The 26807-nt window shown below is 42.3% G+C and overlaps 1 protein-coding gene across 1 annotated transcript; it reads right to left on the minus strand.

Moving 5' to 3' along the window:
• NUDT4 (nudix hydrolase 4) lies at window positions 1-26242 on the minus strand. The gene is made up of 5 exons (XM_075274470.1): window positions 25898-26242; window positions 4036-4146; window positions 2630-2674; window positions 1819-1903; window positions 1-407 (listed from the first exon to the last, which is right to left on the minus strand). Exons 1-5 carry the CDS (start codon window positions 25994-25996, stop codon window positions 205-207), a joined length of 543 nt encoding a protein of 180 aa, XP_075130571.1. The 5' UTR covers window positions 25997-26242; the 3' UTR covers window positions 1-204.
• Between the last annotated feature and the right edge of the window lie 565 nt (window positions 26243-26807).

Below are 26807 nucleotides of genomic sequence, written 5' to 3' on the forward strand. Positions count from 1 at the left end.
TAAAAACAAAACATTCCTATGGCTTTTATCTGCTGAATGATATTTTACACAGTTAAAAAAAGAAAAAAAAAAAAGAAAAGAAACCAAAATGGTTTTAGCACATTTTGCAAGAGAATCCAGGTCTAAATATTAGGATGTCCGCATGAGAACACAAAAGGCCATTCTTCCCACCGATTTAGCAAGTTGCCTTGTAAAGTGCAGAGTTTATCTCACTGTTGATGGCAAGCCAGAAGTCTGTGCAGAGGTTACATATAAAGAACTGTTGTCCGATAACGGTGGGCCTACAGAATTTCCATTAGTTGGGGAGCATCCCAATTTCAGTTTTTCCAAATATTCTGCATGAACAGGCTTGTGGCACTGCAGGACTTTCAGGGCATCTTCAACTTTAAACCACTCCCTCTTCCTCCCTGAAATGAGACGGCAAAAGTATTGAGTTATACATTTCAGCGTCCAATCCAATGCTGAGCGGTGCATGTGTATTAAATGGAAAGAGTGTAGAAAGTCACTACCCAACTCCATAAGGCCTCATCTCCCCCGAATCATAACTGGCGGTTTTGGATGGCACACTGATCTAATGTGAATGGACAGCTTTAGTTTTCCCCATGTCAAAGGCAAGACGCTACAGAACTCTGATTCTCCAAACTGTCGATTCTCCCATGTTAGAGGTGCTACACCGGCAGTGAATGCTCGGTAATGTCAGCTCTGAATCCTTGTCAATGAAGCGCTAGTCTACTCTTCGTAAAAGCTAAAACTTTTAAAACACTTTCCGTTCACTTTAAACAGAATGTGGATCAAATGGTCCCGGCCATGAACGTTCCCTGCCTGTTATTGGAAAACCCCTTTCCAATTTGCATTTATTACTCGTCTCCTTCAAAAAGCCATAACTTTTTTATTTTTCCATTTAGAGCCACATGAGTGTGTTTACATAGTAACCCCTGAAGAAGAAAAAAATTAAAAAATAAAAAAAATCCAAAAACAATTGCTGCCATATTTCTACAACCGTAACTTTTTTTTTTTTTATATTTTCATGTACAGGGCCTTCATTTATTTATTTATGGTGCCAGATGTACCTTTCATTTACACCATTTTGGGGAATGTTGGATGGCTTGATCGCTTTTTATTTACATTTTTATAGAAAGCGAAACATTGAAAAAAAAGTTACTCTTGACTTTTTTTTTTTTTTTTAAATCTAAGAAAAGGGGTAGGGGTGATTTAATTTTTTTTTTTTTTGGAACCCCAGGGAGTCTTAGCACTAATACAATGCTAATTAGTTTTTACATATACAGTTTTGCACATTTTTCTTTCAGATGTTCATACCCAAAAAGTTCTGATATTTATGATGTAGATTGATACAGTTACTAACATTCCAAACCAAAAAAAAGTTAACACAAGTACAGCACTGCATACTAAGTATTATTAAACTATTATTAACTAGTCAAGTTAAGCAGACAAATCTCCTAGGGTATGCCTAGATAGTCATTAATCTTTCAACAAAGTTTGCATATGAAATAAATAGCTAATTGTTTAAAATTCAGCTGACTTTGCAAAGAGAAATTAAATGGTTAAATTAAATTTATATAGTAGCAGAAAACTGAGTATACATGAGTTTAACCAAAGTGTGCGAGTCTATAAACTTTTGGTCTCAAAAGTATCTTGGTCAGATGGACCAGTCATTCCCACTTCAATCATTTACTAAGATGATGTAGGTAATGGACATGTTGTGTGGCATTAGCCAAAGTAAATGTTACTGCTAGAAAACCAGCAACCCCAAAACGGGAACTTGGCAACACAGCCAAAGTTAGCAAAGTGACAACTTACCTATGTTCACAGAATCTTCCCAGTCTTCTAGAACCTCAGTGACAGTGAGCACATACACATAAGTCCTATGCTTTCTATCTTGATTCTGCTTAAAAGGGAAGAAGAAGAAAAAAATCTTCAGTGTGATAAAATAGATGGTAAAAGAAATGTCAAAACAAAACGGCCGGTTGCTAAAATCCAGTTTGTATCAAACATACTGGCTTCGATTTACTGTTGTGGATACAAACTCTGGTATAGATATGGTGCATCTCAGGTGTATCTAGTTTAAGCTAAAATGTTTCCAACTTACTAGACATGTGGGTGTGGCTTCTCACAAAAAGGAGGACCGCTTAAATGTGCCAAAATAACATTCTGACTTAAGTTGCAACTAAGTCTAAAATAATATGTCAATTACTGTTTCCTGGAGATAGACCATGGGTCACAGATACAATAGTCTTTAGCAGAAGCTACTGGCTTCTAAGGAAGAGTTTTGTAGGCATGCTCAGTGACCTGTGCAGGGGTCATTGTACAGAGGAGAGGCGCATAAGTGCTGATATTGTGACTGGTGGATTCTGTGTCTTATCTACATATACTGTACATTCTAACTAGTTACCAGAAAAAAAAATTGCCTACAGGATATGAAGGAACATAACTTGGCTTAGTGGTTAATAGCACAATTTAAGATTTTATTAAATACAGCGAACATGGAAAATATATAAACAAAAAAAAAACCAAAACACCACAATACATATAAAAACCCTTTATTCAGCTTTCTAATAGAATGGGAACCATCGTTTGAAGTCCATAAAAATTATTATTAAAGATCACTCACCTCAAATATTCCCAGGAGTCTTCCCAACTTCCCCTTTACACCAGCCTGGGTAAAAAAACAAAAATATCCTTAAAAATACACAAGAATTGCACTGTATGTCTAAAACTTCTTTTTATCCCAAAGTGTAATTCCAGGTAAGTTTCCATTAATAAAATGTAGCTATTAGGGTCATTCGCCTTATCAAGACAAGTTTCCAAGGTGCCTTGTATGCTATAGTTCCTTAATAGGAGTCTAACACTTCCCTCCACCCCCAAGCATTTCCAATTGTCACCATGACATTACAGTGATAAATGACATCTTTGTTATGAATCTCACTTTTTTTTTTTAAAGAAAAACAGCAATGCAAATGAAGCTGGTGCACTAGGGGTGGGCCTTTGCTTGTGCTGCTTAAGTAGGTGCGATATCAGGATGGATCAACTCTTATTGCAACGCTCCAGTAGGCTTAAGTCTCCCCCCCCCCCATTGCAGCAACTGTCACATTTACATACAACTTCAAAGTTGTTTTTGTACAGATTTACAAAAGTGACATAAAAGTATGTGGTTTATCAGTGCAATGTGCTCTGTAACATGGTGATTGCAGGAGGAGATGTAGGCTCCCTTTAATACCATAGAAAATAGTGATGCTGTAATTCAAACACAGAAAATATTGTGAAAATGAGCTCCATTAAATCATTCTACTTTAGACTGAAGTCACATTGTGGAGGCTTCTTGATTTTACAGCACTCTGCAGATATTACTCTTAAAGGTTGGAATTACACATACAGCTTTATACCATTTTGTGGGTTTTTTAGATTATTTGTATTTACTCCTGTGTTTGCACTCCAAACTGCCATAAACACTGCAATATAATTCCAGCCCATACCCCAAGCTCTCTTCTGAATACTAGCAGTTCCCGCTTGCATTTGCACTAGGTCACAGCCACAACAAATAACTGCTCCCTAGATCACAAGTGCAGGATAGGGCATCCAAGCTGTTTGTTTTGCAGTCTCTTAAGAGGTGAAGGCCTTGTTTTGGTGGAATGCTGTCAAATGGAAACACAATAGGCTGCTTTTTCTTAGGTTAATAGCCAACTGATTTATCAGCAGTTTCAGTATTTGCTTATCTAATTCTAAACACTACAAGGTTAAAAACCAGCAATCTGATCAAGGTCAAGCTTGTGGAGGATGCAGAGTTTACTACACTAGGAAACACAGATCTCCATCTCTATTGCTGTTGTAATGTTTCTCTCCATTTATTATTGCGGAAAGGGTCAACAAACTCTTTATCTAAGCAATGCTAACTCAATGGAGCCAATTGCTCCTATAGTATCTTGGCGGCCAAAGAAAAAACAAAAAGTTATATCACGTGAATAACAACGCCCAAGTCAATAAAGAGTGATGCGAAGATAAGAACACTTTTTATTATACCTCTTCATACACTTCTCTCACTGCTGCTCCACCGGGCTCCTCCTCAGGCTCCATTCCTCCACCTGGAACAATCCATTGATCCGGGTATCGACTGCTGCTGACCAAGAGTATCTAAGATTGGAACAACATTGTAAATCTTCACTGATGCAGATAGACATCTCTTCAGTCTAATCACATGAAATAGTTTACCCATTAAAGACTGCTTTCACCTCTAACAACTTAAGGCTGGGTTTACACCAGCGCTTGGTTTTCGTCTGGCGATTCTGTTCGCAAATCTGCTTGAAAAAAAAGCGTGGAGTAAAGTCCTGTAAGCACCAAAGCACGGAAACCCAAGCGCAGGTTTGAACCTAGAGTAACAAATGTCAGTAGCAGTATAAACTTTAAGCTGGGCCTAATCACATGTGTGGTGTTGTATTCCACTGACTACAATGGGGCAGGGTTTTTATTTTCCACAGGCAATGACAGACCTAAAAAAAAAAAAAATGGGTTGCAGGCTTTACACATACCTAGAAGTTCCTGAGCCCTGATGCAAAATCTTTAACAGTGAACCCACTTCCCATGTGCTATGCATAATACTGATGTCTCTTTATGCTGTAATGAGGCCTCTAGGCCCCCTCAGCCTCCAGTTGCAACTCTTACCCCGTTCTATAAATGCACTGTCTGATGTGAACAGATGCAGATGTGAACGTATCCTCACTGAAAAGATTACATGACAGGATAAATGCAATTTTCAGAGCATCTGTTTTGTTCCACAAACTGACTAAAATAGGGCATTCCCCCCCCCCCCCCCCAAAGAACCCCATAGACAGATATATTAGATATTGCACACACAAAAATCAATTGGTATATATCAATGTATATGAATGGGAAAATACATCTAGAAATCTATCAACTTATGCCATTAGAGCTTTTCCATTATTATAAGAAATACTGACATTAAGAGTCTAACGGATGCGGAAGTCTAAATGTTGTGTGTTAACATTAAAGGGGTTGTCCCATAACAAGGATCCTATCTATACTGCTAGTTTATGTGGATAGAAGACTTTTGCTTTGTTTGGCCGCTATATTACTTTATTCACTTCATTGTTGACACTGGCCCTTGCGATTATCTGCTCATTTGTCAAGAGACCTAACTGCCTGCTTATGCCTGCTCTGAGGGGGTGAGAGAGGGGCTGACAAGCAATGGAGCTCCTCATATAGGGGAGGGGGGAGGTGAGAGCTCCAGGATTACTGTGCTGTCTATCTTCAGCTTTGCCACTTATCAGTCGGTTTAATTGAATTTGGCTGATAAGGGCTGAGATAAGGAGTCCGTTACCTCTGCATGTAATGCAATGCGCAATCTAAGCCAGCTCTGCTACATCACTTTCCACATCAGCGTCATATTGTGGATCATAGCAGATGGCAGAGCAAGTGAAACCCCGCCCACCAATGTGCGAGAAATCCAGGAAGTGAAGAGAGTACAGAGCCTTCAGAACAAGAGTTATGGGAATACCCCTTTAAAATACCATTTTATGTCTTGTGTTCCACATTTTGCTTCTGTGGGCTCAGATTCTAATTGCTGGTTTTCCCTAGTAGATGGAAAATAAATGATACATCCCCTACACATGACACACAGATAAGAAGATTGTGCTTCCCATCATCCCAAGTCGCCCTCTTATAATGAAATTTGTGCCCTTAAAAAAAAAAAAAAAAACAAAAAAAAAAAACCACTTTATAGGTACCTGGAGAGGTTTCTCTCATACTCCTCTCTAGTACACCAGATGCATGTGATGTTCTTCAATGAAGTTAGAGATGGACACCCTCCTATTCACTGCGCATGCATCAAAGATCCTGCACATACACTCTGGCTTCACTGAATAAGTGTGTTGGCATGTGGAATTCAGACAATAGGGGACTATAAAGCACAGATTGCATTATCACAATGCGATTTGGGACATATGAAGGCTTGTTTTCTGCACAATGAGTTGTCATTTTCTATTGCTCCATTTTGGGAAACATTTGTGGCTTCCTGATCATTTTTACCCCTCGCAGGATCAGCTGTCGTTTCTATTGGTACGATTTTGGGTTTTATATGACATTTTGAAAATTTATATGCACACAAATATTTTAGGGCAATGTGACCAGTCATCAGCAATTCTGTTTATTATTTTATGTGCAGGACAAAATGTTCTATTTTTATGGTATGGCTTGTTACGGACAAATAGCAAACATGGTTATGTTTTATTATTTTTGTTAATTTTTTTTTTTTTTTTTAAACATTTGTAATTGGTCCCGTACTAAGGCACTGGGTAAACACAATTGCTACTATAGTACATTGTGATACATTTGCATTGGAATACACTATACTTTACCAAAGTGAAACTGAAAGCAAATCCATTAAGACACTTCCTCAAAAACTGTGCTGAAAAATTCGGCTTATACTCGAGTATATACGGTAAATAAAATAATGGATGCAAGAATACGGTGCGCTCCCTAGCTAGTTTATTTTCATATAATGATGTTTTATTTAGTAACAGATTAAGTATAATAAAAACTACTGATATATAAATACAGTATCACCATAAACTCATTACCTGCTAGAAAAAAAGAAAAAAAAAAAGTGGCCATAAAAACAAAACACAAAAACATTATTGGCAAATCAATGACAAACGTACAGGATGTCATTTCCTAAGGAAAAAAAAAAAAAAAAAAAGCAACATTCAATAGCCATCCTCTTCAATGATTCTACCACAGTTGGAATTTTTTTACACCATTCCCAAGCAATGACTCTGGTTACAGCAGTATCAACATAATTATTAAATTACTGCCAGGTGGGTGGTGCTAGTGTTTCAGGACCACCCACCTGACAGTATCATAATGAGGAAAAGAGCAGCAATAATTACCCGGAAATAATGGGGTCTAGAGAGAAATTTCCAACTGTGCCAGAATGTAATGAACTGGAGGAGGTTTCATAGCAAAGCACCTTTAAAGTAGCACATGACATAATATTTTAAAGGAAAAAAACAAACTAATTTTCACCAATATTTTAAACATATAATTACAGAGTCATGTTTCTAAGAAATTCCTTAAGAATATGCATATAGTTAGAAGAAATCGAGGGAGAAGTATGAAATGGTTGCAGGAGTGTGTAAGGCTAGGTTCTCATGGAGGGAAACTTGAAGCTGTCTTATGTCTAAGGGTAGTAGAAACAGCAAAAGAGAAAATACATATCGAAATGCATCAAGCATGATTTTAGGTTATGCTGGGGAGTAGGATTCCTTTGCCTCTCACGGTGACAGTCATGTGACTGAGCCCATTCTACTCTAGGTATCATTTTGAAAGCAGAGTCTGTCACATAACAGAGTCGTAGAGGCAGAGGAACAAGACTGCTGTGCTCTACAAACCTAAGAATGAAGGGGGGTGGGGGTGGAGTACATTAGTAAGTAAAAATTGGAAAATAAGCAATTCAGAAGTTTTGTGAAGCTAAATAACAATCCTTAGAAAATGCCATGTCTTAAACACCGTATTTTTCGGACTATAAGACGCACCTAGGTTTTAGAGGAGGAAAATAGGGAAAAAAAAATTTTGAAGCAAAAAATGGTAAAATATTTAATATATGGGAGTTGTAGTTTTGCAACAGCTGCAAGGCCACATTGACAGGTGACCCTGCAGCTGTACGGGGATGCATAGAGTGTTTTTTTTGCGGGGCCAGCTGTACTTTTTAGTTATTGCACTCTATGGGACATTCTGTCTATTAGTATTATGGCTGGTCATAGACCCAGCCGCGATACTAATACAGCAGTGACAGGCCGGGGAGCCTCATTAGGCTCCCGGCTGTCACCCGAACAGGTCGGCTCCTGCGATATCGCCGCGCAGGAGCCGGCCTGCAACTTCACAGGTACGGGGCCGGTGGGGACCGGCCCCGGGGGAGACGGGGCCACCGATACTGACCCGGCATCCGATGTACTAGAGAGGCGGATGCCGGGGACGGATAGACGCTGGCACAGGTGCCGGGCCCTGAGACATCGCTACGCTCCTCTGCCCTGCATGAAGCCAGCGGCGGGGGGACGGAGGAGCGGAATAGCATCGCCCCTGCTGGCTTCATGCAGGGCAGAGGAGCGCAGCGATGTCTCAGGCCCCGGCGTCTATCCCTTGCTGGCATCCGCCTCTCTATTACAGCGGGTGCCAGGCGCCACATTCGGACTATAAGACGCACCCTTCTTTTCCCCCCAAATTTGGGGGAAAAAAAGTGCGTCTTATAGTCCGAAAAATACGGTATATATATTTTTTTAATGAGCCAGGAAAAACTATCCATGTTGCCTATTGAAATGAAAGGCTGCAAACTTCAAACCTTTCTCCTCCTAAACTGTGTTCCCTGGTCTCTGTGCTGACAGAATAAAGGACACATTAACTTTATACAACAGCATTTCAACAGAGCACACGGAGGAAACCATTATGGATAAGGCTGCTAATGGAGTGATGTCGAATGCTGCTCTTAGATCAATCATTTACATGCTACACAATTCTGAGCCTTGAACCCGAATCTCAAGCCAAATCAAGATAAGCCTGCCCTACCGAGTCACTCATGACAGCATGGAATGCATAAAATGTGCAAGTGCCGGCAGCTTCAGTTAATCTTTAATACAAGGGATTTTACACAATGGAAAAATATTCAAAGCTGGGAATGAACACATCCATGTAATAGAGATATACAGAATAAAAATTATATATGCAACAGAGACATACAATGCAATGGGAAATGATTGAGAACACTACATCTTACAATAAAATATCAGAAGAGTTATATGCTGTAATAGCCATAAGACTGCATTAAGGGCATGTTTGTGCAGCATTTTTTGATGTGCCCTCTTGAATTAAAGAGGACCTTACACGTCTTCTGGCAGCTAGACAGCTAGAAAGAGAACAGCGTGCTGAATTCTGTGCACTGTCAGCTTTCCTGATGTGCGCCCGAGTGCAGGAGATACAAGTGTCGTTAGCACCAATATCTCCCCACTGTCAGAAGGGTGGTCTTTACCATCTAGCGTCATCGCTGGGCGGTAAGGAACGCCCCCTCCAACAGTACTCTTCCATAGCTCTGTACTGTCGGGGGGGGGGGGGGGGGGTTGGGGTTCCTCAGCACCCAGCAATGGCACTGAACATTAAGGTCCACCCACCTGACGGTGAAAGGATATTGGTGCCGGCTAAACTAACACCACCGATCTCTCCAGCACCCAGGCGTGTTCCTGTAAAAGCTAACAGTGCACTGAATTTAGCACACTGTCAGCTTTCCAGCGGTATATAAAACCACAGGTGCCAAAGGATGTGAAAGGTCCTCTTGAATGAAGACCTTTCGTCACCTCTACCAATTCTAGTTCTTAGCAATTGTTAATAGCTACTCTACCGATTCCAGCACAGTTTTGTCTCTAGCCCCCCCCTCCCCCATCATTCTAGAGCAACAAGCGCTGTTAGTTTTGGTGCTCGCTGTGCTATTTACGCTCTGTAATGTCAGAAGGGTGGTATCAGACAAGGGGTGTGATTTAGAGCTCCAATAAGAAGCAGCTAGTGTTAGAGCTCAGAATTAAACCCCTTGTCTGTTCCTACCAGACACTACCCTCCTGACAGTACAGAGCCTAAATAGCATATCAGGCACCAAAACTAACAGCATTGATTGCTTGGAAATGGTGGGGGCTAGAGAAAAAATTCCAACTTCATCAGAATCAGTGGAATGGCGCCTGTAAAGGTCCTCTTTCTATCCCACACTGTGGGGAAAAATATTCAAGTCATAAATGGCGCAGAAACCATGGCAGGTAGCATCAAGCTGATGAGCACCATTTACTGAAGAAGATCTGCAGCACAGGGTCAGCCTCTGACACTATGTGCGCATACCCTCAGGGCTCATACGCAGATCTATACAGGATCTGCATAGTAGGGAGATAATTTGTGGGCCTCTGCCTTAAATTTCCATACAGGGTAGTGCCACACTGACTGCAATACAGATTTGCTCTGCTCACCTGATTTGCAGTCCATGTAGATCTGAAGGCTTCTGTGTACACTTTTACATGATACATTATGCCTTAATGGCATGAAGTGATGCTATTTCATTTCCCGGTGTTAAGAATCAATGCATTTTATCCTACAATGAACAATGTACCGACAGATCAGTAGCTGAAGTTTTGTCTTGCTCACATCACAACAAAATGTAATATAGACATAGCAAGTATCCATTGCTGGTAAAGGAGAGGTGGCCACTTCTCATGGGGAGAAGGCAGAATTTTTCCACCACACACAGCTGCAAATCTGCTGTTCTGAAACTGCAAAATCCATGGTATTAACATGTGGATTTTATTGCATATTCACTGTCAATTCCTATAGACTAATGAGTATTTGGTATAGGTTACATCCCTTCAAAGTGGACTTTTCATTTCCTTGGTCACATGTGGTTTTATATACCACTAGAAAGCAGACAATGTGCTGAATTCAGCACGCTGTCGGCTTTTCCGTTATGTGCCCCGGGGCTGGAGATAACCTGGCCGTTATAAAGGCAAAAATCTCAGCCCACTATTAGAAGGGAGTTCCTGACAGTCTATCTGGGCTGTGAGGAACGCCCCTCCTGACACAGGGGGTGTTCCTTACCACCCAGTGATGAAGCTAAGCTGTGAGGAGCGCTGCCCAAAACAAGTCTATGGACGAGTACAGTCGGGGAGGCGGGGGCACATTCCTCACAGCCCAGCTAGACCGTCAGGAACGCCTAAGGACATCTCCAGCCCTGTGGTACATAAGGGGAAAGCCGACAGTCCGCTGAATTCATGTGCCCGAGGACATGAAAGATCCTCTTTTACTGGGTTAAAGAACAGTAAGGGTTAGTTCACATGGGGACCGGAAGGGCGGATTTTAGAACCGAGAGTGACGTGGGGAGCTGTGTCACTCTCGGGCCAAAATCCGCCTTTCATGACTGTCGCAGCTTCCCCTTCCAGAGTAGGCTCAAATGAATGGGCCTACTCTGGAGGTTGCTGTCAGGACTCAACGAGCTGCGGAATCCGCCTGAAGAAAGGGCAACTCGCTTTGTTTTCCCGTAAGCAGCAACATGCTGCTCACGGAAAAAAGTAGCCTGGTGATCTCCATATGCCACCATTGTGAGGGGGCGGATTATGACGTGGATTATGTGCCATAATCCGCCCCCTCTGTGCCCATGTGAACTAGCCCTAATAAGACAATCTTAGGATACAATAACACTTAACACATTCATTACAGAAATTTCTGCAACTGAAAATTAGCTCTACTTTTCAGAATGGGGTTATTAAATGTTACAAAACTTTCCTGCAACAAATCTGTCACATGTGAGTTGACCCTTGACAATTCAGAATGTTATGTACTAGTCTAAGTCTAACAAGTTTATCTGCCCTTTGATAAACTATGGAACAAGTCAACCACAGCAGTAAAACAGGAAGAGTTGCATAGACCACCTTAAGGTTAAGGCCCCAAGTGGTGTCCCTCAGCAAAGAAACACGACAGGGAAAAACGCAGTGGAAACGCATCGTGGTTCTTCCCACAGCACTTTGCACAGAGTTTTCCTCTGCAGACTTTCTGCTTCAATTATACCTGTAGGGAAACCGCCGGCGTTTACGTAGTTATAGTTGACATTCTGCAATTTCCAAAGCTATAATGATTTTGGAAAGCACAGCATGTCCACTGTGCATATTTTATTTTACAACAAAGTTTATGCCACATGGAGCCCCAGCCTTAAAGGGGTTTTTGAGGGGTCTTCATGATTGATGGTCTAGCTTTAGGACAGGCCAGCAATACTGGATCTGTGAAGGTCAGTCACTGCTTGTAGCTTTGAGACAGGTCTACAGCAAACTTCAGTACCAGGTACAACATCCATGGACCGTGCTGTGTCTGGTAAGTGATGAAGATTCCACAGAACATGCCAATGCAGGGGTGCCACAAATGATAAATCTGTGTAAAGCAATGAAACAAGAGGTGAAGCAGCAGTCAGTAATAGGAGACTACAGATCCACCTCCAATACAGTCGCAGTGCTGCTCGCTTATAGTAAACTGATGATAAAACTGTTTGCTAATAGTCAGACCATAGCTGTAAGCTTGTAAAACAAACATTTTCATTCAGATTACAATGGATACACATTTCCTTTTCCCCAAATGATGACCCTTTAAAAACAGAGAACAGGTACATCTTTGAGAGGGTTATTCACATTGCACAATTAAAGGGGGTTTCTAATCCCCAAATTGAATTTTCCACTGAACAGGTCATCAGTATGAGATCTGTCAAGGTCTGACAACTGGAACCTGCACAAGTAATCTGTTCCAGCAACCTTGGTGTATGAAACAATTAGAGGACAAACCCCATATGTAGTGCCGCAGGAGTCTGCCCACTGCATAGCGGTGAACTGTAGTGCCGCTCCAAATACTTGCCCATCATATACTGGTGACCTATTGTGCAGAAAGGTCATCAATATTAAAATCCGATTTGGGCCCAGTAGACCCTTATAAATAGAGGTTGTATTACAGCCTCAAATCCAAAACTAGCAGCTTCATACAGATCTATTAGACCACTGGTCGTGACCACAATATGAACTGTATTACACTTGACTGTAGGAATAAGCCCTACACAGCAAACAAAGGGTCTAATAGATTAAAACCCAAATAGGTGAAGAATATAAGGAGGGTAAGACACTCTACAAACATCAATCTTTCATTTCTGCTGGTTACAAAAAGTTATTTTGCCTCGTGCATTCATTTTTCACATGTCTATAACATGAATAACTTTGTATGAGATGCAGAGGAGCAGGCACACATTATGCAGCAGCACTGCGCAGAGCTGGAGATCAGGCCATGTTATGCAGTCACACAAACCCATTAACATTCCAGATTAAAACTAGAACTGCCTCAGACCCAGGCAATGTAAAGAGGCCGCCTCGCATTCTGAGCACTGCTATATACACTCTGGCTAAGGATACCAATAGTAGCAATGGGGCTGCATCCTCAAGTCTAACCTTCCCAGCAGCAGCTACATATAAGTTCTCAGCTAGTGGAGGTCTGGATCCCAACACCACCATTACCCTTCATACTGGAGCCACTTCATTGTTTCATCAAGCACAGCATTGTATTTTAGCAGTGGTTGTACCTGGCAATTCAGCTCTGTCCCATTAAAATGGACTGAGATACCTGAAGTACCTGACACAGTCACAGTTCCTTCAACCTGCTGCTCATGGGGAGGGGGGTAAAGACCCTTCTTAAGTTCAAATGTTGTCAAATTCCCTGAAGTATACTGGCTTAATAGATGTTCTCAGGACAATGAGCAAAACTAGGGCTCTCCTGTAGATTTCGGAGGGAGAATAACTGATCTGTCTGATACTGATCTGTCTCGCATCAGGTGCCTACAATAAAGGTACACTGCAGCCTTCTTGTATTCTGGTCACCAGAATGGGTGTAGGCAAAGCAGACAACACTGAAAGGCACAAATAAGTGGCAGCACAGGATGGTAAAGCTAATGACTAAAGAAATAAATGGTACTGAGCTATACACATACTCTGTCATGGCAACTGGGAATTGCACTTGTGCACCAGAGCCAGCAGGTGACAGTATTGCTGAAGTAAAGTATCAGGATGTGACACTGCCCACAACCATCCCAAAGCAGAGAATCACCTGACTGCCCCCTTTATAGAAAAGCTGTGAATCTGTCACCTATCCTGACATGTCCGCTTTAGTAAATATATGTCTTCCCCATGAGAAGACTTTTGGAGCACCTTGTGTTGTGCCAGCTGGCATTTCCCATAGCCCATGTCATAGAGGTGTTCCTGCTCAGTCCGGCATGGTCAGCTAGATTGGACAATGTCAGAGTGGGGTGAGGCACAGCCCGACTGGGGACAACCATATGGAAATGTATACTTTTCTAAAAACAAGAATAAAGGAACACACAAAAGGTGTTCACAATTATTATGTGATGTGTAAAAAAACGGCATTAAAACGACAGGAGAGACATCCCTGAGTGAAAAACAACACCATGTGGACAGAAGGCCGGCCCATTACAATGAATGGAGCTATTCACATGTCCATTTTTTTCAAAGACCAAGGATCACTGAGGGAAAAAAAAAAAAAAGTGTGCATGCATATATATATATATATATATATGCACACACACTCACCGGCCACTTTATTAGGTACACCTGTCCAACTGCTCGTTAACACTTAATTTCTAATCAGCCAATCACATGGCGGCAACTCAGTGCATTTAGGCATGTAGACATGGTCAAGACAATCTCCTGCAGTTCAAACTGAGCATCAGTATGGGGAAGAAAGGTGATTTGAGTGCCTTTGAACGTGGCATGGTTGTTGGTGCCAGAAGGGCTGGTCTGAGTATTTCAGAAACTGCTGATCTACTGGGATTTTCACGCACAACCATCTCTAGGGTTTACAGAGAATGGTCCGAAAAAGAAAAAACATCCAGTGAGCGGCAGTTCTGTGGGCGGAAATGCGTTGTTGATGCCAGAGGTCAGAGGAGAATGGCCAGACTGGTTCGAGCTGATAGAAAGGCAACAGTGACTCAAATAGCCACCCGTTACAACCAAGGTAGCCAGAAGAGCATCTCTGAACGCACAGTACGTCGAACTTTGAGGCAGATGGGCTACAGCAGCAGAAGACCACACCGGGTGCCACTCCTTTCAGCTAAGAACAGGAAACTGAGCCTACAATTTGCACAAGCTCATCGAAATTGGACAATTGAAGATTGGAAAAACGTTGCCTGGTCTGATGAGTCTCGATTTCTGCTGCGACATTCGGATGGTAGGGTCAGAATTTGGTGTCAACAACATGAAAGCATGGATCCATCCTGCCTTGTATCAACGGTTCAGGCTGGTGGTGGTGGTGTCATGGTGTGGGGAATATTTTCTTGGCACTCTTTGGGCCCCTTGGTACCAATTGAGCATCGTTGCAACGCCAAAGCCTACCTGAGTATTGTTGCTGACCATGTCCATCCCTTTATGACCACAATGTACCCAACATCTGATGGCTACTTTCAGCAGGATAATGCGCCATGTCATAAAGCTGGAATCATCTCAGACTGGTTTCTTGAACATGACAATGAGTTCACTGTACTCCAATGGCCTCCACAGTCACCAGATCTCAATCCAATAGAGCATCTTTGGGATGTGGTGGAACGGGAGATTCGCATCATGGATGTGCAGCCGACAAATCTGCGGCAACTGTGTGATGCCATCATGTCAATATGGACCAAAATCTCTGAGGAATGCTTCCAGCACCTTGTTGAATCTATGCCACGAAGAATTGAGGCAGTTCTGAAGGCAAAAGGGGGTCCAACCTGTTACTAGCATGGTGTACCTAATAAAGTGGCCGGTGAGTGTATATATATATATATATATATATATATATATATATATATATATATTCTGGTCCTTTGATGGACCAGAACAGCGGACGCTAATTGTGTGCCAGAACAGACCACCACTGACTATCAGATACGTTGGGGTGTAGACTTTCAACATATACTGTGTACTGTGAAAGTAAACTAAGAAAAATAAATACCTTTTGGCAATGAATCATTCAATAGCAGTTTACCCATGTGGACCTACAAGAAAGTCTACGTCTACAATATTTCTTTGTGATGAGGTGAAGCATGAAGGGCAAGTTTACATTTAACTTTAAAAGCGTCTTAACAAAACAACATTTGTGTAGTGTCCACAAGCTGCCGCCATGACACAGCCTCTGCCACATGGCTGGCACTCACACAGTTAACCACTGAATTGAGCAGTGTGCCTATGTGAACTGCTGACATGTTTCTCTGAATGCTACTTATTCAGACATGAAGCGACAGTATACATAGCTCTGTGCAAACATAAATAGGATAACAGGAAGTTACGTAGTAAAGCTAGAGGCCAGCAATATTACCTGAATTACTATACATAACATTATCAGAAGGGAAACAGCTCGGTTCCAGCGCTCCGTCAACTATATGATCAGTGAGGAGGTCAATGTATTCAGGATATGCATGCACCATTGACAAGTTTCTCCCCATGTGCACCCTGTGGATTACTTGTGGAAATTTGGCAGAATTGAAGGATCTCAGATTTTCTTAGTAGGGATTTTTTAAAATATAGATTTTAAAATCTGCAGGATGTCAATTCTTTGTATGGATTTTCACCTACTTTAATAAGAGGGTAAAGTTAGGAACAAAATTTGTGGCACAAGTAGATTTTGATGCAGAAAATTAGGCTGAGTGTGCATGTGGCCTAACAAAAAGCTGCGGATGAGCAGGGGATGCACTGATCTCCTCACTAGGTGTGGCCTGTTCTCATAATTGTGTAGCCTTTACAATTGTGGTGCACAGTTTTGTGGTACAATATTCTTGGAGGACTACACTATCTACCAAAGAACAACAAGACATGTGGACTGTCTCTTGCTGTATTCTCCATTAGGAACCTCTATCATCAAAAAAAAGCCAAAATGCCAGTCAAAAACCCAACAGCCCCCATTATAGGCCCTATTGTTACTAGTCATGTGCCGTCATGTCACTGTACTGCCCCAAAAAAGCAGAACAGAAATTACTAGCGGAAGGGTGAACACAGTCTAAAGGGGCTGGCCTTGCGGTTTTGTATCATGTACAAGGTTTCTGCCAAGATTTTACGGAATGACTTTCAGCCACACATACTCAACCTAAAAAATAATTATTCTTTCTATAGATACTTGCTGTGGACTTATATTTGCTGATATGTCAATACACTCCAACTACTGGGGCCCCTTGTACATCAGAACAGTCTACTCCAGTCCTCAACTAAGACCACAACTAAGTGGAGTTACGATGACAGAAACACTGACAAACAGCCCAGCACAGGTGGGGGGGGGGGGGGGCACAATCCACATCAATCTATCATAAAAACTATGTAGTGGACAGACTGTAATAGCTTCAAAACAAAGTAACAGCTTTAGGGGCTGCTAAAGAAGCTAACCACAACGTAAAAACTCAATGCAAAGTAACATTTTTATTCTTTGCATACAAAATTTATACTATAGCAAGTTAGTTTTTTTTTTTTTTAATTGCTTCAATGCACCCAAAATAAAAAGTGAAGCAACTTTGCAGATAGCATGTGGTACTTTCTTTTGTCTTAAGTCCATAGAGAGTGGTTAAGGTATAGATACATTCATATGTGATCAGTGCCCATCTGTAGGACAGCGGTCTTCTTTCATGGGGACTATTGTATAGCTCTAATTCCTGCCTAGAAGTAAAACTATTGTATAGATGATCCATAATATGAACAGTTACCAATATATGTGAAACAGGAGCATTTATGTCCAATTACAATTTTGTATGATTTATAAGAAAGTGGTGTGCCAGTAGCATACACCTCATGTCAGAGCACATTGGTGCACTAAGCCTTGTGTGTGGCCTGGCATAAGGTCTCGCACACATCAGAGCAGTGTACAGGAGAATGCACCAATTGCTGCTGTGTGGTTGGATAACACAGCTTCAGTGATTCTTCCTTAGAAGCCCTGCGTCTGACCGAGAACATCTCCCAGACATGGCGTCTAATGCAACAGCTTTGTACAACTTGGCTTGCATACACAGGCCTATTTCTCAACTCTTTGGCTAGTTTTAGGCAAGTATAATAAAGTGTATTTATGTACCCACATTACAGCTACATCTCCTGGGATGACCGTGGGCTTAATGATCTAAAATGTCAGATTATGTCTTCACACCACATGTCTAGATCCATGGTTGAGCAGGGACTAATGAAATGTGGGGCACTTAGTCATCTTAGGCCTCATGCACACAGACCATGATATTTTTGTATTATCACGGGCCCATGTACGGGGCAGTGAGCCCAGAGAACACCTCAGGATAGGTGCTACTCCTTTCTGTTTTGTAGCCTGGGTCACTGAACTTAATAGGTCCGTAGAGGGCATGGATGGTTCACAGATATCACCCATGTGCCAATCGTGCTGTACAACCACCCAGCTCTTGCACACGGTCACGTGCATGAGGTCACAGTCGCACATCAGTGTTCTGGCCAGTGAGTGGCATCAGTGATTGCAAGCGCTAAGACACAGAACAAGTGTAAGACATTACACTTAACCTATCTGTAGCCACCACTCTAGTTTTACCTTACAATAACGAATACAAATCATGGACCAAAACATCAATATGTGAATAAGGTAATATGTGAACAGTAACACTCGGTCATCAATTTATTTGTGTCTTTTTTTGTTAGGGAGGTCTTATTTGCATATTCCTTATTCTAAGCTTCTAAGAGACGTAACCAAGGAATGATGCAACACAGTTATAAGAAAAAATGACTCAAAACTGTTATTTCATGGACAGTACAGGCATTTACTATCAGGATCGACTTTCCAACATATTAATGCTCTGGCTTAATGTTGTTGTTTTTCATATTTTGTGGTGCAAGCCTTATTTATAGTTGTCCAAACTTCCTCTAATTTTACGTAATATTGTGCTGTATATGACAACACAGTTCTGTCAAGAAACCGCTCACACAGGGTTAGCATAGAGTGGTGTTTCTGCAGACATAACCCATATCATATGTGCACTATTACAGAGACGGCCTCACCGAATGTTTAAATAAGGTTTTGATGTTAAACATATTTTAAACATTTTTTGTTCCTAAAAATCTTGTAATTCAAATTCTTACCACTAAGCCTAAAATTGTTTTCTTCCTTTGTCCAGATGGACCATGAGCTAAGATGGCACATTTATTAAGACAAGAGTATCGTATGCAAGTTATAATAAAGGACCCAACTGGAAAAGGGAACGAGAGATTAATGCCCCTGCCTCAAAATTGGGAACTGTTGTAGATTTCCATTATTACTCATGCCAGAAAATTGCATGCTGTCCTTGCACCAAATGTGCGCCGCAATATCATCCTTTTATGCCAAGAAGGATTGATAACTTTGCACCAGTGGTCTGCAGCAGACCCTTTTGACTTAAATGGGAGTTTTTAAAGATAATCGGGGAACGGATCTATTATGACTGGTGGATTCTGACTCTTACTCTAAGGTCACACTTGCATTAGGTTTCCATTCTTTGGACCCACTTGGGGACCCGAAAGACAGAAACCCAATCCACTTACAAAGCGGTTACCCACGGACCCCATAGACTGTAATGGGATCCGCTGGATTTCTGCCTGAAAAATATGGAGACAAATGTCCTGCTTGCAGGACTTTTCTACCTGCATTATTCAAGTGGAATGGGGGCCAGAATCCCCCAATGGAAAGCGAGCGTTTGTGTGAATCCAGCCTTACCTGCTTATAGATGATAGATGTGGTCATGAGTGTGCTGATAGGTGAGGGGGGTGCCATAAAGAAATCTCCTACAGAAGGAAGTCTCAGTATATTATTTGTCTTCAAAACTGAAAACTACATGATTTTTAGTATTTTTTTTAATATAGAAAACATTATGTAGAATTATGTTGCACAGAAATTGTTTATTTTTATTTTTTTAACTCACCAAGAATTCTTAAAAAAATATGTTTTAACATAAATCGTGATTAAAAGATGTGGTGGGCATTTTTTTTTTTTTAATATCAGAGGGGGTAAAACAAAGAAAAAAAGTGAAGTAATTTCCTGCATCAAGGGGGACCATTAAGTAGAGAGAAGCAGAGGCTTGGGAAGTGTGACTAAGGCTGGGTTCACACCAGTGTTTGAACTATGTTTGTGGTTTCCCTCCCCTTATCTGCTTAAGAAATGCCTGAAGAATGGAAAGCCAAACGCTAGTGTGACCTTAGAGTAAGAGCAGTAAGGGATTGGTGACATGAGCATCACTTCTTAAACACAAAAAAAACCCACCAACCAACCACCAGACAGCCCAATATCAGCTGCATGTATGACTAGTTTACACCATTGTAGGCATCCACAACAGCATAGTAAAGTACTTCATCCCAGTTGAGGTCTAAAAATGGTATTTATACCACTTCCATAGGCAAAAGAGTAGACCGGACAAGAAGGTTCCATCTTTCATTCAACTTTTCAAGATAGCAACAAACAAACCTCAAACACTTAGGACAACAATCAAATGAGATGATCATGTTGGGGACATTAAAGTGTCCTCATAAGAGTATGTTGCAGAGTTACAAAGATGGAGGACTTAACTCTAACAATCATCACCTGCCCTCCATAAATAGATTTTTTGATTTCTACTCAAGTAGCCAGCTAGTCAAACAATGGGGGTAATGTATCAACATTATCTGGCATGGACAAGTTAAAAGTTTTGGTGCAAGACTGATTCTGAACCAAAAACCACTGATGTCTGTTCCCTATACTTTGCTTCTCTGAAAAAATTGTTACACCTTAGGGTAGGTTCACATCTGTGCCCGTGCACGCTTTAGCTAATCCAGATGGGTTTCCGTCTTCTGCCTCGAGAAACTGGAAGGGGGGACGGAAACCCGGCAGTCACTATTCAAACTCATTCAAGTGAAAAGGTCTGAAAAGTGATAATCCGTGAGCGTTTTGTACCTGTCCGCGGCAACCCCTTTTTTTTTTTTTTTTTTAACCGAACACAAAGTCCTGCATGTCCAACTTTGTGTCTGGTTAAAAAAGATGGTTTCGCCACAGACAGGTACAAAACGCTCACGGCAGACACTTTTCAGACCTATTCACTTGAATGGGTTTGAAAAGTGACTGCCAGGTTTCCGTCCCCCTTCCAGTTTCTCGAGGCAGAAGACGGAAACCCATCTGGATTAGCTAAAGCTTGCACGGGCGCAGATGTGAACTCACCCCTACTCAAGAAAGTGGCATATGTTATATAGTTAAAATCTACAGCAGCTCCTATTTTCATTCAAAACGCAAAGGAGGTGAATGAAACAGGTGAATGAAAGATCAATCTTGATAAATCCCCCCAATGTCTCCATCCACAGGAAATGGTGTACAAGTTTACAGACTCTTCAGGGTGCTTCCTGTGAGGTTTTGGCAAAAACTGCAACATTTTTGTCCCAACTTCAGAAAACAAAGTGGCAGCAGTGCATTAAATTTTACTAATAATTTTTGCCATAGCAGCCCATCAGAAAACGTCAGATAAACCAACCCTACAGGAATGAAAAAGTAGAATATGTTTGGTTACTATGGCAAAAGCACACTTTTTTCTTGGTACAGTGATTGGTTGTTAAATATCCCCCAATGTGGTAACATTCGTATCTCCCTTTCTACTGATCCGTCATGTAATCTTTTTTACCTGCTCAGGTGCAAATGTAAAAAACATAGGGGGAAAAAAAAAAACAAAATACAAACATACTACTCTGAATGATTACGACAAAGCTCCTCAGCAACTATGGAGATTTTTCCGAACGTTTGTGTAGTATATAACTGGAACCGCATGGAACAGTCACAAAGAACATCAAGAATTTAATATATGGTAGCTAACCCCCTGTCAAGGATATAGAGAATCATCTCATAACCAAAGCCTGTCCATCAAGCCATGGCCAAGAACACTGCAATGTCAACTCTTCACTATGGGTCTCAGCACATGGACCCTCCAACCTTGCCTGAAGTCTGAGTTTCTTCTCAGATACAGAAGAAGTAATAATAAAAAAAATTAAAAAAAAATCCTACTTCAAACAATAAGTTTGCTGCTTAACGTAAAGACTCCTGCACATTGGGCCTGTATGTCAGTGTATAGAATCCCACAAGACACATACCTTGGTATGAGTAGCGAATACTGCTGTGTGCATAAACGCTAACCTTTCACACACTTTTTTAAAATGTTTTTAAATGGAACAAAAGCAGCAATATCTTGCAGGGATGTGTACGAGATATATCTACTTCTGTTATCGGCTCAAAAAACACTGACTTTAGCCTAAAAGCAAAGGCTACATATAGTGAAAATGGAACCAAAAACCACTACAGAAATGTAAACAGAAAAAAAAAAAAAACACTTGTACCTGTTTTTACATTGCTTTTTTTTTCCAATTCTATGCAAAGAAACACTGCATTTTTCCTCAACCCATAGAAGTTATAGGTAGAAAATGCAGCATTTCCGCAGCTAAAATTAACACAATATTTAAACATTCTCATTTGCTTTGCTAGGACTGTAAAATGTGTCGTTTTTTTCTGTTATGAGGCTACAACTACCAAAAAGCAAGAAAACTCATAAGGCTGGGAACCGATGTTGAATATGCAGTGTTTTGGCCACGGCAAAAACACTGGGGGGGGGGGAGCATATTACAGTACCTTAAAAACAGATAGGATTCTTGCTAACCCCATACGCACATTGCAGTGTAAGGGAGCCTTTACACAGAGTTTACGCTCCGCTCATTCTGAACGTAAACTCGTTCAGAGTGAGCGGCATAAAAAACAGATCCCATTGATTTGAATGGGTGCCGGCATATGCGCGTATCACATTGAAAGCAATAGGTAAAAAAGCCTCCATTGATTTCAATGGTGAGCGCGCGTATGCTGGCACCCATTTAAGTCAATGGGATCTGTTTTTTATGCCGCTCACTCTGAACGAGTTTACGTTCAGAATGAGTGAGCGTACACTCCGTGTGAAGGCTCCCTAAATCCAAGCATGTCAATTATACCTACGGAAACACTGGCGGTTTCCATATAGCTATGACAGAGAGAAAGTTTGCAGAAGAAAACTCAGTGGACTTTCTGTGAAAAACTCTGTGGTGGGTAAAACTGAACGCAATGAGTTTCGGTCCCTGTCTTTTCAGCAGCGCTGTTTGACTGTGGCTCGCTATGTGGGGCTGATTTTAAGGCAAACTCTGCTTCTTATTGTATGTAATGACAGGCAGTAACTGGTGTCTCCCCCCCTTTTAAAACTTGGTGAAAAAAGCAGCAGCATTCTGCTTCATCTGGTCGCAGCTTCTGCAATTGAATGATTGCAGTAACTGCAGCGCAAGGCCACATGCCTGTGTAAACCCATTGTACAAACTCACGGCAAGTTGGAGAGGCTCAGTTTTAGCGTTTTAGGCTAAGGCGCCACATTGCATATTTTGTTGTTTTTTGAGCCAAAGCCAAGAATAACTTCAAAAGTAAAGATGAGCGAGTACTATTTGAAACATCCGTTTCGAATAGGACGCACCCATAGGAATGAATGGAAGCGGCCAGCACGCAGACTTTGCCGGCAGCCTAAACCCCTGCGTGCCGGCTGCGTCCATTCATTCCTATGGGTGCGTGCTATTCGAAACGGATGTTTCAAATAGTACTCGCTCATCTCTATTCATAAGGAATAATAAATAAGTATGAGGTTCTTATACTTTTACCTTTGGTTAATCCACTCCTGGCTTTGACTAAAAAAAAAAAAAACGCAACAAAAAAAGCTGTGTTTCAGCAACGTGGGGCCTTAGGCTAAGGCCCCACATTGCGGAAACGCGGTTTTTTTGGGTGCAGATTTTGTTGCGTTTTTTTGCTACAAAATCAAGAATGGCTGCAAAAGGAATGGGAAGTATATAGGAAGTTCTTATACTTCTCCCTGCTGCTCGATCTACTCCTGGTTTTGGCTCAGAAAAAAAACCCCATAAAATAAGCTGCGTTTCTGCAACATGGGGCTTTAGCCTTAAACTTAGGCTGAGGCCCCACATTGCAAAAACGCAGCTTTTTTTGTTGCAGATTTTGCTGCGTTTTTTTTAGCCAAAGTCAGGAATGGATTGAACAGAAGGTAGAAGTATATGAACTTCCTATATATTTTCTATTCCTAATGTAGCCATTCTTGGCTCAAAAAAATGCAACAAAATCTTCAGCAAAAAAGCAGCATTTTTGCAATGTGGGGCCTCAGCCTTAAAGTGGCATCTGAGGCCAAAGACAGTCTCAAATTCCTTGCAAGTGCTAGGTCCCCAGAACGTATGCATTACACACTATTCTGCCTATTAAAAAACAACAGAAAACAGACAGGACAGAACTAAGTACTAATGTGATTAAGGCCTAAGGGTTGCGCACAGTTATTGAGCGGCATGCACTATGTTTCTTTGGAAAACTACACCTGGTAGGCTGAGGCTACACCTTGTAGAAAAGGTAGGTTTATTGTTTAAGATTTTACTGCATTTTTGGAGCCAAAGACAGGAATGGATTTAGCTGAAGGGAGGATGAGAGTTTCCTTTAGAAAACTACTCTTGGCTTTGGCTCAAAAGCAGCAACACAAAAAAATACAGATTTGCCGCAATGTGTGACCTCAGCCTAATAGGACTTAGAATGGCACATGTTGCAGCTTTTTCCCTGTGCTAAATCATAAGCCTATGGAGGCACATGATACCAGTTTACTACAAAGCCATACAACACATATGACTTTCTCATAAGGTTTTGGATTTCTGATCTTTGTTTTTTCAATTGCTACGGTTAACAGGTCTCACATTGGAAAAGGTCAATTGGACATATTATATAATATAAAGAAATCAAAACAAAGAAAACACAAGTGTGAAGCAGCTGCAGTCAGGCAGTAGTTAGTAATCTGATCCCATGTAAAAGCGTAGAAAAAACAATATTTGCTATATTCTGGATAGTTTCCATAACATGGGCCTTGTGTCTGTACCTGATAACCAGCTATGACACATGAAGGGGGGTGTAAGACTCTGTTATGACATATGGTCTAGGTCTCAATTCCACATCACTCTGCACACTGGTGATATGAGAGTCAGCTACTAAACCAAGAAGATTAGAAATGGACATAATATGACAGAGATACCAAAGAAAGGAGCCGACCGGAGAACCAGTCTATTCTAGTAGGCCAGCAATAACAACTGTCATTGACAGCAGCAGAAAATAACCTAAAATGTTATAACATGAGCAGGAAATCTGTCACTGCACTGACTGCTGGGACTGATCCAGAACTAACAACGTGCAAGTGACTATGGAGACAAACACTGTAGGAGCCCCTAACCTGCAATGTAGAGTCCCCCCCAACAGCACTACATCTGCTGTAAGTGTCTGAATACCAAAACCTGGGTACCCATATCCCCTGTGAGGTCATCACTACTACAGGACTGCCAGGGCACCCATAAACCGCCATCACCACGCATCCCATTGACATTAAAGACAAAAAAATAAAATACTGCTGCTCTGTTCACACAGACTTCGGGATCTCTATTCTCAAGATCGCTGCATATGTCAGGGGTCAGTCCCCCACAGCAATCACATTTTGGCCCAAACCCCCTTTTTGATGTAGTAAGTATAGGGCCCTTTCACACTAGCGTCAGGTTTCCGTTTTTACTGGATTTATAACCGATATGTTCATCGACTTCTAACTTTTCACAGAATAGTGCAATACACACGGCTCTACACCACGTAACATATGCCTAACATGTGGCGTGTATTATATATATATATATATATATATATATATATATATATATATATATATATGTAATATACACACTATGTACTCCCATCCTATACCCAGAGCATGCACCAACAGGATGTAAACACAGGCAACCCCGTCAGAAGAGAACACAAGTGTGAACAGGGCCCCACTGTGACATCAGCCTCGCTCAGTCTCTTTATAAAACCTCCATATTTCCCAGACACTAGAACAATGACAAGAGACCCGGGCGTAGAGAAGCGGCGATGTGTGCTGGTGTATGAGCATGACTCAGGCTGATGGCAGTAATAGATGAGGGCAGACAGGAGCAGACTGGCCCGGAGATAAGCACCTCCACTGCTAGGTCTATGCAGTGCCCACTGACAGTCCCCAGTACGGCGCAGCAGCAGGGGGTGCTGGACTCCAGGCAGACACATGTGGATACTGGAAGGGCTTAGGGGGCTCTGTCAGTGGGTGCCCGGCTCCAGACACACTGACACAGGCGCTTCCCCCCGACCTGCGGCCTCCGGGCTTCAGTGCACCAGGACGAGGAGTAAACGGCCAGGGGATGATGCCAGGCCGGTGTGCTGGGGGCGGGTCTCCCGGTCTCACCTCATCCTCCCGCTCGTTCCTGAAGCACAGACAGGCCGCCCGCTTCTTAAAGCCTTCCCGGTCATAAGTCCGAGTCTGGTTCGGCTTGAACTTCATCATAGAGGCGGCTACTCCTCCAAGCTCCCCGGATGCTACTGCTGCTGTCACCGCGACGCTTGCCGCTCCCTATCCGCACAACACGTCCGAGCGCCCGGAGCAGGAGGAGAGCCGGCCCGGGGTTAGAGGAGGCTGGTGGTGGGAGAGAGAAGTGAGCACCCGGAGCAGACGCGTCTCTCCATGGACTTGTGTCGTCTCCGGTCTGTGTCCGTTCAGCTGGTCCGGCCCCGCTGCCTGCACTCCCCCGGCCCCCCCCCGTCACTCCCGCCCCTGCGCGCACACTGATAGTCTCTCTAGGAGAGCAGGGCTTGCATTCCACGGCGCGGTCAAGAGAGAAAGCCTGAGGCGCATGCGCGGGGACGAGGGCGGGACGCTGGCCGCAGCTCTCAATGAAGAGCGAGCGTACTAGACGTGGAGCGCGCATTCCTGTAGCCTCGCTGGCCCCGCCCTGGGGCTGTGCGCTGCTGACTGAGGGGATAAGTGGCGTATGGCGGCGCCCCCTGCTCGTCGCGTTACCCAGACAACCGCTCTATTAGTGCCGTATTATCGGTGTGCGGATATGTGTTCACCGTGCTGTGCAGCTAGCCTCCGCTATGTAATACATGATATTAGGGGGCAGTGTACCGCACATCATACGGTACACCGGGGGCTAGTACGGGTAGAATCTGCCGAGTAGTAAGAGGCGCCTCACGGCTGGTGTCGTACTGTTATATATGCTTGCACTGTGTATAGCTTGTCCCGCAGTCTGTAGCTTTACAATTAAAGGGGGTGGTCTGGTAAGAAGAAGTTACCCCCTACCCACAGCTGATCATGG

The sequence above is a fragment of the Leptodactylus fuscus genome, chromosome 5, assembly GCF_031893055.1.
Source record: "Leptodactylus fuscus isolate aLepFus1 chromosome 5, aLepFus1.hap2, whole genome shotgun sequence".
In the NCBI taxonomy this organism is placed as follows: Eukaryota; Metazoa; Chordata; class Amphibia; order Anura; family Leptodactylidae; genus Leptodactylus; species Leptodactylus fuscus.